This window comes from Varroa destructor, unplaced genomic scaffold (genome assembly GCF_002443255.2).
Source record: "Varroa destructor unplaced genomic scaffold, Vdes_3.0 BEIS01000002.1, whole genome shotgun sequence".
NCBI classification, from domain to species: domain Eukaryota; kingdom Metazoa; phylum Arthropoda; class Arachnida; order Mesostigmata; family Varroidae; genus Varroa; species Varroa destructor.
In genome coordinates this window covers 43,690,120-43,705,463 of record NW_019211455.1, presented here as the reverse complement: position 1 = coordinate 43,705,463, position 15,344 = coordinate 43,690,120, and the positions used below count along the sequence as shown (strand labels likewise).

Below are 15,344 nucleotides of genomic sequence, written 5' to 3'. Positions count from 1 at the left end.
AAGTATCTATGATTGACGGTCTTAGACAACTCAAGTATCTATGATTGACGGTCTTAGACAACTCAAGTATCTATGATTGACGGTCTTAAGTATCTATGATTGACGGTCTTAGACAACTCAAGTATCTATGATTGACGGTCTTAGACAACTCAAGTATCTATGATTGACGGTCTTAGACAACTCAAGTATCTATGATTGACGGTCTTAGACAACTCAAGTATCTATGATTGACGGTCTTAGACAACTCAAGTATCTATGATTGACGGTCTTAGACAACTCAAGTATCTATGATTGACGGTACTTAGACAACTCAAGTATCTATGATTGACGGTCTTAGACAACTCAAGTATCTATGATTGACGGTCTTAGACAACTCAAGTATCTATGATTGACGGTCTTGAACAAAGCATGTAGAAAAACTAGTCGACACGCTTCCTTGGCACAACAAATTACGGAACTTCGAATTTTATTGTTGAACATTTTCAAATTTCACCCACCATATGTGTTATATGGATACAATCTAATAGGAGACATAAGGGCATAAAATATTGAAGCGCATATTATTACCTCATGCATATACTCGCTGATTAGTTAAACAGCCTCAATCATCTTTGACGTGAAAATAGTAGACGAACGTTACGGTGCCGAATTCAGATCCTCTATTTGAAAGTGGGAACTCCTTTTCACACTTGATCTCACCTTGAGATTGGCTAGTTCCTGTCATTCAATCAATCGGGCTAGCATTTGATAATAATAAAGTAAAATATACAGTTTTTTTGTGTTTTATCATCACCAGTGAGCAGCTTGAAACACCAGAGACATCATTCTCTAACTCACCTCCGTTTAGGACACCTAGCAACGAAAGAGCTGGACTGCAAAGCTGATTTCACACGCATCGCAGACAATTCATGTCAATATGTTCATTCACAATTTGACAATTCATGTCAAACAAATAACGAGGGTTGCCTTCTTGTTATAATAACCTCTACCCCTGTTTTATAATGTCACCAGCCGATGCTATCTGATATCTATGACTCTGATCCTGATTATAAAATGTAAGCTTTCGGAATCAACGATTGCTATGATGGTCAACGAAATTTTATTAATTCTAATTTCACTGTCGTGACTTGTCGTATATTGAGGCCGACTTAAGGTAAGCCGAAATAAGCTTCAGGTGTGGTTAGCTAGGCCTAATCCGAATGCAGTCAATGACCTGTTCTTGCAACAAGTTTTTTTTTGCAATCTAATTGAAACAATGAGCTTTCCGTCTGTGAGTGTCCTCCCCTTTTGAGTATTCATAGGTGCAGAAGCAATCTGTCCCTAGCGGTCGTCATTGTCACTCTCATGGGCACGCGACACTCGATGAGAAATTTCTTCGAGACTGCTGCAAGCTCTGTATGCTTCCGAATTCGCTCTGTGCCGAGGGCTGTGAAAACCTGAATCAGGTGGCTATTTCCTTAGAAGAGGCTTTTAAGAGACTTCTGCAATTGCGTCTACAAAGTGAGGCAGTGGTAAAAACATAACTGCTAAAAGAGTGTGGTATTTTGCTAACATTAGTTGATTCTGCGTGCACGCGGACGCGTACGTAATGTATGTAGCGATTAAAAACAACATAAACGCTTAAAATTATGTAGGTGTCGCTGGTGATTCCGCTTGAAATGACTTCCGCGATATCGCTATCATCTTAACAGTGTGCGCATCATGTGGTACGGGGTTGAGTTATAATCCTACGAGTTGCCAATTTCGTGTAATAGTTTTGATTTCTGAATACGAAAAAAAAGGGAAATACTGGCGCGTTGTTTGGTATTAACAGCTGCTTCGGAATGATTTTTTGTGTTCAAAGGCTATAGGCCAGTCCGGAAATTGAAGCCTTTTAAGTTAACAAGGCCCGGTCTCAAATCCCGGAGGAGAAGTTTTTGCCTGAAAGAGGAATAATCGACAAAAAAGATCGACAAAAAAAGGAAAATCTGGGAATTTATCGGACCTTTTTAGGTGATCGAGTGAATTCAACTTGTTCGAATAAACCTACTACTGTAAGATCAGTTGATTCCAGAAGGGTCCTGAGTTGTCGAAAGTCCTAATTCACTGGAATGTTTGTTTCTTAAAAGGCGATTGAAAGCGTAATGATGGTAGGACGCTGCTGCGCGGTTGTTGGTCACCTGTTCAACAAACGCGAAGTCACTCTATGCCTAGCGATGCAAGAGCGATGTTCCTCAAAGTAGGTTTCCAGTAAAATAATGAGTTTCTCTAAAATAATAAGGTCCTAGATAAAACGGTTTGACGGTGAAGTACAACCTTAAATAGTTTTCAACGACTGCTAACTTAATTTGCATTTCATCTCTTGCAGAGATTATGTTAGTGTGTTAGATTAATATATTGATTGCGCGTCTGTTCCATCCTGAAACCAAGATATATTTTCGCCTCAATCTATTGTAACCACATTGAAGCGTCTTCAATTCAACGTGTTGGCTAATTGTACAGCATCTATAAACTTCCTACAAACGCCGATGTGTAACACATCAAATGTAGAATATTTATATCAAAATATCTGTTTTGTAGAAATCGCTTTAAGAGTGCTCAAATTTGCTTAGGAACGTCTACGCCGTAACACGTTCTTTTGGAAGCCGATAACGTTGATTCACGCAAAAGCGCAATAGCCTGTACTTGCTTCTCGCTGATCCGCTCCTTCCGGACAATCATTGACGTCATAGTAGAAGATCTGTGCGGAAGAAGGATCTATTAGATTAAGCCTTTTTTAGATTAGGTCTGTCTGTATCTAGCAGCTAGTACTGAGTTAAGGTAGGCGGATCGTTCCGTAAATTTATTTCATTTTTGCTCTATAAAACACATTGAGCTAAAAATGTTCCGACGGGAAATTGAAAGATTTAGTCTCAGTTTATATATATACATATATGCTAATGTCAGAGTTACCTATGATATGTCAGAAAACGTCAAATTTTCGTTCAACCCCACAGACTTTTTGATGTACTAACAAAAGTAATCGTCCCCTAAAATCAAGTATTCGAAACCGTGATCGATAACAATTATCTAACATGCGCCGTACGGAGGGTTAAGTCTAACACTACCTGGTTTTCCTAGACAAATTATGATTTTTTTATTTTTATTTTTTATTATTATTTTATTAATAATTTTATTTTTCGATTAATTTAATTAATAATAATAATATATTATTAAATTTTGACAGCTAAGCTAATAAAAAAACAGTTTTCTTTTGAAGATATATTCTCACGGCTAGTGCACATTACTGACGGTATAAGGTGCTTAACGAATTCAACCAACTGTGTATAGAACGCAAAGACGTTATCGCGTCTACAGTCTTATCATAATCAGACAAGTAAGTTTTCAGAGATCTCTTACTCATCCTTTTAGGTCTACTGAGGTTTCCGCGCAAAACTCGCCCTATATATATGAGGCAGCCTTTAGCAAGCTTCACGATCTGCTAAACAGGTCATAACCTAGATAGTATCTTTGTTTTCTACTGATTGATGTTGGCATATTAATGTAGTGCTGTTACGTGTTACACCATTTTAACGATGTACTTATCGATTAACCTTCCTTAGTTCGGGTAAACTATGTCTTATTATACTATTATGTATACTATTTTGTGTCATCATTAAAAGCTAAATGCATAACTTAAATGTTATGCATTTAGCTTACCGTAATTTTTCCGCCCCTAGCGCGGGGAACAATCGTTTTTACAGCGTTAGACAGTGAACGATGCCAACCACAGTTACGACACGTCATGATACGTACTCCAAGACGGGTGTCGCGGCTTGTTCCCATGCCCGTGCTGAACGCTGCCACAAGCGAAGTATTATCGGCACAGATGTGGTGTACGCCTTGCTTCTGCTTCTGATCTAGCCCATAATACTTTACGCTGAATAGATCACGCAGGAATTTACCGCTTTGTCGATCCCACAGTTTTACTCGGCCATCGTACGATGCGCTTATAATGAAGTTTGTGTTTACCTGCACCGATGATATCGCACCTTCGTGACCAACAAGCGTCTGTACACAACTGCCACGTCGAACATTCCATAGTCGAAGGGTGTGATCGGCGTTTGCTGACACAAGCATATCGCCTCTTAATACCAAAGCTCGGGTAGGACCCTCATGACCCCAAAGGACGTATAGGTTGTGGCCTGTCCGATCCCAAACTCGGATCGATGTATCAAGGCCAGCTGATACAATGTGTTCAGCGTCGAATTCTAGCGCGCAGACTATGTCGGTGTGACCTTCCAAATTACGTAGACATCTGTCTCGACTATCGCCCCAAATTTTTATCAGCCGATCATGCCCAGCGGACATGATGGTTTTTCCGTCCTTACTTAGTCGGACGCAGTTGATTTCGCTCATATGACCCGTCTGACCACCAAACACCCGTATACACTCGCCTGTGACATGATTCCAGAGGCGAATTGTACTGTCGCTAGAACCGGAAGCTACCCTGGAAATAGGCCAACAAATACGGTAATATCTGCTCGTACGTAATATTCATACAGTGTGTTGGCGCGTGCTGGTGTGCGAAAAAATTCTAATCCACCATAGAGACGCCACAATGAAGCAAATTAGAAAGCTTTGTTTAAATCCCATAGGAATCCGTGCTGTCTGTTCCGCCAATTGGACCAATGCAGCTCCTGCTTAGATTATCCAACTGATTCGAGAACTGGCTTGTTTGGCGGCGCGAAGAAGAGGTCCAGGAAGTTTTTTCCCGTCGGGCTCAGAAGTTTGCCTTTTGTAGTGGCAACGGCGAACAGCTCATTGCTCCCGGGTCGACTCAAGTAAGGCTCTCAAACGAAGTTTTTTTCTACAGAACAGCTGATTAAAGGACCCACTCGGCAGGAACGCTTGAGAAGGAAGCGCTCAGCGGCGGAATCAAATGATTAAAGCTCGAGTTCTTTCTAGAATTGAACAAGCATATATCGAACTTCCTATGACATACGTCAATTCGCACGAAAACTTGGTAAGATTTAAGTCCCTTCCGAATTACGTTTCATAAAGTTCTCTTGACAGGTCCTGTCATATAGGTTAAAAAGACTTACCTGTCCCTTTGCACATCCAGACATTTTACGGTTTGTTGGTGTCCGATGAGGGTGCGAATGCATTTCCCTTTATTAAGAGACCATACTTTAAGAGTGGCATCCGACGATCCGGAAATTGCGATTGTTTTCATTAGCATGGCACACCAAACCTGATTCTTGTGTCCTTCGAGTATATGAAGTAGCTTACCTATGCAATGTCAAAGAAATCCAATTGTAGCATTTGACCGTCTCAAAACCTGTGTTGCAGTCGTTCCGCAGAAGCCGTTTAATGATCAAACGAAAACAATAGCCGTGATATGTACATATAGCAATAATAAACAAACTCTAGGAACTCGTATCAGATTGTCAGCGTACATCAATAGTCGTAACACGTACTGATCAGTAACAGGGCATTAACAACTGCTTTCTGGATCGTTCTGATTCCGTGTCACCCAAGGAAGAACATTAATAAATATTGTATACTATACAATTGATATATACCTTTTTATGTACTGTGTTACATGCGCCTGTAAGTTGTGTATAGGTAGAATAAATGCCTCCCTGTCCACAATTTCAAAGTGTGCGCCGTAGTGGTTTAATAATAGTTTCGGGTGGAAAGCCCCCTGCGAGCTTTTAGACATTGTACAAAATCTTCACTTGATCCTATCGTGTTAAAGCTCGACTGATTTTACACATTCTAATCTCCCAGTTGTTTTTGTCATGCGACGCTAAATAACAAATAATAATCATCATCATCATTGTTACACGAAGGCCATCACAAATTTTCCCTATCTCTAATATGATGTGAGTGGCCTGTGTTGGTCCAACGAATAGTTGTTGGTGTAGTTGTAAACCTCTAGAAGAAATTGGTCGCATTAAAAATCACAGCAGAAACACTATATCCTTGCTCAGTCTGATGGAAGTAAGTGCCCATTTCCAAAAATTTTATAATAACTCCTTTATGATTAGGCATACACAATCTAACATTGGCCGGATCGTTTTCAACTGAAGACTTTTTGGCTGCGTATCAAATACGGTTTTGCGCAATAGATTGCTCATTACAGAGTTTTATTATTTTTTACATAGATCGGTTAATGGCGAGTTGTCTAAGACCGTCAATCATAGATACTTAAGACCGTCAATCATAGATACTTGAGTTGTCTAAGACCGTCAATCATAGATACTTGAGTTGTCTAAGACCGTCAATCATAGATACTTGAGTTGTCTAAGTTATTGGCCAGAGAAGTCTATGCACATGGAATACGACCGCCGTATGTGAATCGGGGAGCTAATTACTAATCAGCGACGGTACCGACCACTAATATTGTATTTATATAGATTGTCCAGTCGTTTTCCGATAGCAACGACAACTAACTTACGTAACGTAAGTTAGTATCTAATTAGCACAAACTTCGCTAATATCATAGCCATGTACGGTCATCATGTGAAGAAAAAATTTCCAAACTTCTATGACCAGTTCCGATTTTTCGGAATCTGAGGAAATCGACACTTCACGTCCATATATTTGTAAAATCAAATAACTAATAATAAGTTTATTGGGTAGCTTGATTGATAGCTCGGGTCAATTAATTTTGTCTTTCATCAGTAGTTTCTTCAAAATCACTTGGGTCCACCAGTAACGATAGTGGAGGTGGCTGCGAATCCGCGAAGTTAACGAACTGCCGACAAAAAGGAGCATGTTATTTGTATGTTTTACTTAACCATTATAATTATTAGATTCCTAATAATTATACCTAATGGCCTAATGATATAAAAAATGCCAGCCAGTGGGATACTTGTTATTGATCGAATTCCTTGCCATTGACGCTCTAGACTATTAGTAGAAATCCGGCCACACGAGACCTTTTATAAAGTCTCGTACTATTTATATAATACTGAAAACGACACAGTGACCGCTCGAGACTAATTCGACGGACGGTGTTCCCTACTATATCGTTTCGTCGAGACCTGATCATCATGCTGCTAGCTGTGAATGTCCCACAGTTTCCTTCTTCCGTAAAAAAGCATGTCTGACAATAAGCTCGCCTCTTCCCTATGCTAAGCGGCCTTAGGACCCGTTGAGGGAAAGATACCCATCTGTTAACCTTCTTATTATTCTACGCTCTTCCTACACGTCCTTCCTTGCTTGCTTATCCTTTCTTTCCTACACCCGAAACGAAGGAGGACCCTACAAAAGCAAAGGGTCTGTGCACATACCCCCTATCCCTTGTCATGCTCTAGCCTTGTAGACTGACGCTGGAAAGACCTGTGTCAGACCACGTTCGAAGCTTCTCTAATTACTTTGCATGCACTGGCCAATTTGCTACGACTTCTATCCCTGGATTCATTTGAGTCACACAAGCGGTGGTGTTGATAGATAAATTCACACTCTTACATACGGCAATCCGCGCGGCCAGTTGTAATTCATTCAAATCATGGAGAAGTGAGTCTGGGAAACAAAGCTAACGGAGCTCACAAAAAGGTCATGTGCATTGACGTAAACAACGGAACTATACTTCATCGTACTTTCATCTGCAAAACAAAACGCAGGAAAAGGGGGCCTATTTTTAAGCGCTGACAGGATCAAACGACGGACTGTGGCAAAGCCCGAACCGACGGCAAAGAAAGTATTTCTAACTTATCAGTCGCGCGCATAGCCCCGATCATGCATTATGGGCTTATCTTCTGTTTCGATATTTGCATAAATCCCTTGACAATGTGACATTAAGAGGACGCAGAAACCACTCGACTAGCGAGGACTGTGTTTACTGAAACATGGTGTTGACGTTAACAACAAGTTATTTAACAACGCTTTCTCGATTACCCGATAGGGTTTTGATTTTCTGTTCTCATTTGTAATCAAAAAAATTACAACAAAGCAGAAACTACGCGATGAGTGATAGTAAATGATGGCCACGTACCATTAGTGTTGACACTCCGTTCCTAAGTCCTCCCACCAGCAGTCGTTTGTTGTCGATCCGAATCTTGTACACGCACTCTGGCTCGGGTGGAGAGCATAGGTTGCAGAGGAAGGCTCCAGTGTCACGATTGTATAATCTTACGTAACCCATTTTGTCCCCAACAACGAGAAACAAGTCGCCAACTCTAGCGGACTGCACGGTGCTGGCACCGCGTGCTACTCTGAGGACAAGCCTGTCGTTGCCGAGGTCGAACAGCCAAAGCATGTCCGAGTTGCTAACCGCGACCCAACCTTTGTACATGTGGTGGAGGAACGTTTGGTGTCCTCCGCGATCGGTGATAAATGGAAACTGGAAGAGTACATATACGCGAATAATTGCGCCGGTTTGCGCGTTCCACACTCGCATTTGATTTTGATCGGCTAAGACTAAATAAATGTCGTCCAAGAGGACCTCCAATGGCCTCGTTTGATAGGCACCAACAAATTGTGTTATCGCGTAGTCTTGCAAGGATACGCCTAGAACCCAACCGTTTGCCCTGTGAACTACAACGCTTCTAGAGTTGAGAAGAACGTTCACGGCATCGAGGCCTACCCATAGCCTTTGCCCTCGTCCTTCGTCTGTCAGGTCACATAAATGAAGATCGCCAACTTCATCCAAGTAGGCGGCCCTGCATAATATTTAAGGGATCGTACGCATGCTGTTATTTTATACGTTGTACCAGGCCGACCGGCGAGCACCGAAAATGTAATTAGTTCGGGGAGAGGTAAGACCGCTCGCTAAGTTCGGAGAAAACATATCAACTCTCGTAATAGGTAACAGTTTACTCGCTAGCTTCAATAAATCAAGCACTTCATTAGCAACCAGATTATTATTATTCGAGATAGTAAGGACTCTTACTATACCACACTACAATGAAATGGTTATTCGTGAGTAACGAGTCCTCTGCAATCCAGATCTCACTATATAGATCATAGCCTATCAGTTCCGTTGATATTTCCGTCCGCTATGACAACCCCGCTACCGTCATTACTTTTTTTTTTACCTGAAGCAACATAATTGAATCGATTGCATCAGCCCCGTACAAGTGATAGGAGGGCAAAAAATTCTAGTGCGAAGGTCGTGCGTGTCTCCTATGCCTAAGCTTGGTTCACTAGATTCATGCTTTTTACGTTTGATTTTTGCGGCGTCATCTACACTAATGGACTTACGGACACGTCCGTAACTCGTCGGATTGGTGCCGCTGAATTCATTCTAACTTGTCTAGGCGCTATTTGTTTTTAGTCTTTATTGCCTTTGGTGGAAATTAGTAAAGATCATTCGTTACATTCAAAAGTACTTCACTATGGAGATTGTTATAAAATCTAACGATAAATTATTAAGATTCTTCACCAATTTTTATAGATGGCAAAACTGCGAATGTTTCCAGCAACGGGGCTCGGGATCCTATTGACAGGCATCCCTGTATTCAGGTCCCATTCCATTATTTCCCCGGAACGACTGCCTGTGAGAACTCGACGTCCGAAAACATGTATGAGTTGACAGTAGTTGCCGTCATCGTTGACGTCCATATCAAAGTGACTAATAGATTCGCCTATGAAAATCGAAAATGAAAGCATATTTGATGAACGTTTACACTGTTTTATCACCTGAGTGCAGGTCTATGGAAACCTAACGTATATACAACAGCTAAAAGCAATTTCAATAATGCTATACATCGTGACATCCCTCGGATACCAAGTGTACACTTCCCTTTTACCTTACCTATATACAATACGAAGTCGGGTGTGAAAATGTAAAGACTAAATGAATAGTGACGATCTAGCATTTGTATTTTCGCGCCTTTAGCGTTTAAATTTCTCGCCATATTCGATTTTCTAGAATGTTTTTTTTTCATCGCATTGCTAACGAATTTAAATGCTTTCACCCGATTATGAAAAATTGTTGAAAACGTACCGGTGTCACTATCCCAAAAAGTTATCGAACCGTCGTCACCAGTGGAAATCGCTCTGTTACCAGCTAAGGTTAGCGTTTCCAAGAAGGCGTACGGATGAGCTTCGATAACCTTGCGTGAAGAAGCCCTGTTACGTACCCAGTTTTGAGCTGGCCTAAGAATTTCGTATTCGAACGCTTGTCGCCACGCGTCCCGTCGGTTCGGCTGCTCACAATCATTGGCACGTTTTGTGATAGAATGTATCAGCATTAAAAAGTTAACTATACAAACGCTCGTAACCGTACTGCTAATAAGAGTTCGGACATACACTTAACGAAAGTGGCATAGATCAGCAGCGTTTATTATTATTACGAAAATGGCAGTTTTCATTCAGTTCTGTCAGCAGGGTACTCAAACGCTTTTAACAAAAACCTAGATCAAATTTTAAGCCCTTACAGAGGACAATCTCATGCCTTACATGTGCACATACAGGAAAACACGTTAATCTATGTTGGGTAAGCAACATTAAAAATTGGGCAACAGACGATGAGAAATAGAGGATCTACAGCAGTGAACGACAAATCTGCCCACTATGCTTACCGAAATATAATGCGGCAGAGTAGTTACGTTAAAATCAATACAGTGTGGACGCCATGCCCAGTTGGAACGTGCCTCAGATTGAATGGCGCTATGAACTTGTTCAAGATTCAGCAAGTCCTGGTATGTCAGATATTGTAGAATTTGCTCTACTACAGGATCCGGGATGACTAACGGCGGACGACGATGTGGAATAAAAAGACCAGGATCTGGTAAATATTCAATGAGCAGCCTTTCAGGTGAAGGTCGAAAAGTTGGGAGGATAGATCTTGTCCTGCCAAAATCAGGTGAAAAAACGCCAAAGATCTTGACACTTGAATAGAAAAAGTGTGAACACGCGGAACAAGACCCATCCCACTTAATAGATCTTTTTGGGTAAAGAATGCCCACTTTTTTCAATTAGGCTGTTTTCGATACCTTACTGACGCTACTCATGTATGTGCACGCGTGCGCGTGCGCGTGTGAGTGTGTGAGCATGTGTGCATGAGCATGTGTGCGTGAGCATGTGTGCGTGCGCGTGCGCGTGTGAGTGTGTGAGCATGTGTGCGTGAGCATGTGTGCGTGCGCGTGCGCGTGTGAGTGTGTGAGCATGTGTGCGTGAGCATGTGTGCGCGAGCATGTGTGCGTGAGCATGTGTGCGTGAGCATGTGTGCGTGAGCATGTGTGCGTGAGCATGTGTGCGTGAGCATGTGTGCGTGAGCATGTGTGCGTGAGCATGTGTGCGTGAGCATGTGTGCGTGAGCATGTGTGCGTGAGCATGTGTGCGTGAGCATGTGTGCGTGAGCATGTGTGCGTGAGCATGTGTGCGTGAGCATGTGTGCGTGAGCATGTGTGCGTGAGCATGTGTGCGTGAGCATGTGTGCGTGAGCATGTGTGCGTGAGCATGTGTGCGTGAGCATGTGTGCGTGAGCATGTGTGCGTGAGCATGTGTGCGTGAGCATGTGTGCGTGAGCATGTGTGCGTGAGCATGTGTGCGTGAGCATGTGTGCGTGAGCATGTGTGCGTGAGCATGGGTGCGTGAGCATGTGTGTGTGCGCGTGTACACGTGCGTGTGTGTGCGCGTGTACACGTGCGTGTGTGTGCGCGTGTACACGTGTGTGTGTGTGCGTGTGTGTGTGTGTGTGTGTGTGTGTGTGTGTGTGTGTGTGTGTGTGTGTGTGTGTGTGTGTGTGTGTGTGTGTGTGTGTGTGTGTGTGTGTGTGTGTGTGTGTGTGTGTGTGTGTGTGTGTGTGTGTGTGTGTGTGTGTGTGTGTGTGTGTGTGTGTGTGTGTGTGTGTGTGTGTGTGTGTGTGTGTGTGTGTGTGTGCGTGTGTGTGTGTGTGTGTGTGTGTGTGCGCGTGTACATGTGTGTGTGTGCGTGTACACGTGTGCATATGGGCGTGCATGTGTGCGTACGTGTATGTGTGTTATCACGCTAAGATGTGTCGTAACTGCCAAACTGAGAAACGAGATATTTTCAGCGCATATTTCTAATGATTTCATTATTTAAGAGAATGAAAGAGCTACAACACTACTTACGGAACAACTGCCTGCGGTGTGTGACGTGTAGTGTTCCTGAAGAGTTTTCCAGGCCTTTGAAAAGTTGCTGCCGTAGCATTGTCCTGGCTAGTTGGAGTTCCAGCCCCACGCACTTTAGCATTTCCTGATCTCTGCGTAAATGTATGTGGAAAATACGGCATATTAGATACTAGTGTCCGCCTGTTACACAGACAGACAAAGTGCGGCGTTTTGGTTGAATTAAACACCAAATCATGGCTGGTCTTTGGAAATTTATCCAGCCATATTTTGAGACCCTTTCAAAAGAAAGTCATCGAAAATCCCCCTGGCTGACTCCTTCGCTTTGTTCTTTGGACCTTCCATTCGATGCAGGTGGAACATAACGGATCGTTGTTGACATCTTCCTCGACGTTACTCAGTGTTTATCGACTTTTAAGACATCACTATCAACAAATCGTAGTCCTTGTTTTTTCAATCGATGTGGAGACGCTTGTAGAAACTACGTAACTTGTAGAAATCTACGTGTTGCGTAGCTGTGTGTTAGTTGGTGCCGGGCATTATGGGCCGCCACTAAAACCCGGGCTTTTTCATAACGCTCCCACCAGGACTTACCAACGATCCTGCTTATCGATAAATTTCCATATATTAAAGGTGCCTCACAACAGTTCGATGATCATAACTCTTCTCGGCTCGTAAATGAATTGCTTGCCATCTGAAGTTCTCATCGATGCCCGACTGTGGTATATACCCTGCATGTCCATCTTAAACCTTGCGGAACCTCTTTGAGCAGTCATCTCAGTTCGTTATCGCTGCATACAAAACAAGTACTTCAAGCTGTTTTGGCAGCTTTTGAATTTAAGAAGAAACTAAATGAAACAGATGTAACTAAACATTTCCGGGAATCTGATCTAGAACTTAGCACAAAAAACCTTGGTTCACTGCTTAATGAAAGTTAGCGAAAAAATTTTCCAGTTTCTCAATGTTTTTTTGAAGTGTATTGGCTTACGGACGTATAGGTACAGTACTAGAAATAGAGTTCAAAGTGGCCACTAAAATTATTCTGCGACGTCATACGGAAACCAGTTTTGGATTTTCTGTACGACCTAAAACGGCTACAAACATGGGCCCCACGAAAAATTGATTACTCCCTGGTGGAATCGTTTCTTTTTTTTTTTTTATTTTACTCGTTTTGACTCGTATTTTACTTGAGAACTTATTTTACTCATTAAGGTCAAATCAAACAGAGGCATCTCCGCAGCTCGTAGCTGTTTTGTTACACGATCTTTTCGTGTCACACATGGTCATGACTACATCCTATATCGAGATACACTCGTTGTATGATAATAAGTGAAACAGTAAGTAACAAACCTTAAAGCGATGTCTAGAGCGCCCAACGTTATCACGTTTCTTTTTCATTCGGTCCGCGCGTAATTTGCCTATTTTTGGCATACTTAATTCGTCAGACTACCTGTTTCAGAAACCTCTGTCTTGTAACAGTTTCATGGAGTGTTTCAGCTAACGAATTTTGGAATCAACTCTCTTCGTTTTTTTACTAAGTAAATTAGCAGATTTTAAAACCGTGAATGTATAATGAGATCTCTTATAATTTCTAAGTATACCGATCATTTTTTAACAAATCGAATTCGACGATCTTAGGAAAATCTTGCCTACGGTGTAGATAACGGTCAGAAAGTTAGACTATAAGAATTTCACCAAATAGAAAACGTGATCGATATATATTGTACTAAGTCTCCGGCTATTAATTTTATTATTAATAATATTATACAGCCGGGAAAGAGTTATCGAGTGCAACGGTTAAACACCAGCGTTCATGGTCGGTTAGCAGTATGTCATGACCAAAAGTTTAGCACAATGGCTTAGTTGCGACCAAGCGTCGGCTGAAACTAACAAAGAACCTTGAACAACGTAAATGAACGCTGTATAAAATTTGTTTTTGCAAAGTCGAAACATTTCTATTTAGAGTGAAATCAATTTCGAAGTCGCCAAAGTTCCTACTCACGGGCGCCCTAAATTTGCTGACGAGAATTTGGCATCAGCATATACTGATACCAATAAACGTTTCCAGAAATATGTTTTTGCTTCGTTCTGTATTCAACACGGTTCAGACAAATAGCTATTTTCCAGTGCTAGAGGACAATCTACTTCCGACCGACGTTGCTAACTCTGCGACTGATTTTTCCGTCTCCCATTAGCTCTTAATTATTAGCCCGAAAATTTCTACCTAACAGTCACGTAGCGTCTATTCCGTTCCAAAGCACAGTTTCATACGATGGCTACCACCCTCAGCCTTCACTCAGCAAGTCCCTTTTCTTTAGCGTCACAACTAGCCGAAGCCTAGTTTCGGAGCACTTTAGTAAAACTCAAGTACCTCGTTAAAGAATCCATTCAACCGTTCCCGAAAATAGGCAGATCTACTAAAAAAGTAACACCTCCGTCCGAAGAAGCGCAGATGTTCGTGCTAGAAAAAGTAGTCTATCCTGAGTAATGCTTAACAGCGCACAGAACGTAAAACTCTAAACATAAATTAACGTGTAAGAAGCTCCTATAGCAATCAACCGAGTATCGGTAGGACACGAAAACAAGCGTCTAAACATAAAGCGTACGAAGGATATAATTGTCGTCATACCAAAAAGGCTTTAAATAAAACTATGCCTTTATCGGGAACAGTATTGTCGCTGAAAGTTCCGACAGTGTACGAGCGCCAAGTTCTGCAAACTTCGAGACTACGTTTATGAGATAGCCCTTTTATAGGCTTCATAACGGTTAGCGCAGCTACATTACAAATCTTCTCCGGAATCCTGCCATGCTTGAAAAATTACGATGAATCAAACACAAACATTGGATCATCCGCGTTTCGTCAACAATTTTTTCTTGGGTAACGGATTTTTCGCAGTTCCTTTTCGAATCATGGTATGTTTGAAAATGAAACTTTCAGAAATTCAGCACCTTTCTCATACACCGTAAAGAGTTTTATCAGTTCTGGGAAAACTACCAGCTTGCTTCGTATTTTTTAATTTTATTATGGAAGAAGTTGTCGCTGATGAGGTTTTTCTCAATAGAGAGTTATATGTAAATCCCGTCTTCGGGCACCGATGCTTCGCCTTCAGGTGTTTGCCGCGATACTTTAGCCCCAGATTTTCTAATAGCAGTAATGTCCAGAGGATTTTCAAAATTAGCAAGCTCCAGAATCGCTAAAAATCTGTAGATTTGTCTAAATTGACTGCTACGTACTCTCAAAGCTAGGAACTCTCTCTCCCAGGGAAAACCAAATCGTATCTAACCAACGTGAAACGGTGCCGAAAATCAACAGAATCCGATCACTCTTTGTGGTCGGTT

General features: G+C 41.8%; 2 protein-coding genes across 11 annotated transcripts; both read right to left on the bottom strand.

The window, feature by feature from the left end:
* Positions 1-1,082: 1,082 nt before the first annotated feature.
* LOC147757856 (uncharacterized) lies at positions 1,083-6,125 on the bottom strand. 2 transcript variants are annotated; one of them, XM_086980545.1, is made up of 3 exons: positions 5,064-6,123; positions 3,775-4,468; positions 1,083-2,719 (listed from the first exon to the last, which is right to left on the bottom strand). In XM_086980545.1, the coding sequence occupies exons 1-3, from the start codon at positions 5,198-5,200 to the stop codon at positions 2,639-2,641; spliced, it is 912 nt and encodes a 303-aa protein (XP_086836671.1). In that variant the 5' UTR covers positions 5,201-6,123; the 3' UTR covers positions 1,083-2,638. The 2 variants fall into 2 exon arrangements, with proteins under 2 accessions (XP_086836671.1, XP_086836670.1); XM_086980544.1 differs by lacking the exon at positions 1,083-2,719 and having other exon boundaries at positions 2,755-4,468; positions 5,064-6,125.
* Positions 6,126-6,564: 439 nt separating this feature from the next.
* On the bottom strand, positions 6,565-13,564 carry LOC111245095 (uncharacterized). Of its 9 annotated transcripts, none has more exons than XR_002671216.2 (8): positions 13,356-13,564; positions 12,009-12,139; positions 10,494-10,764; positions 9,917-10,118; positions 9,353-9,554; positions 7,964-8,630; positions 7,438-7,574; positions 6,565-6,721 (listed from the first exon to the last, which is right to left on the bottom strand). XR_002671216.2 is itself a non-coding variant. In XM_022792929.2 (7 exons), the coding sequence occupies exons 1-7, from the start codon at positions 13,434-13,436 to the stop codon at positions 6,629-6,631; spliced, it is 1,647 nt and encodes a 548-aa protein (XP_022648664.1). In that variant the 5' UTR covers positions 13,437-13,563; the 3' UTR covers positions 6,565-6,628. The 9 variants fall into 9 exon arrangements, 7 of the variants coding, with proteins under 7 accessions (XP_022648664.1, XP_022648665.1, XP_022648666.1 ...); XR_002671215.2 differs by having other exon boundaries at positions 7,442-7,574; XM_022792929.2 differs by lacking the exon at positions 7,438-7,574 and having other exon boundaries at positions 13,356-13,563.
* Positions 13,565-15,344: the final 1,780 nt, after the last annotated feature.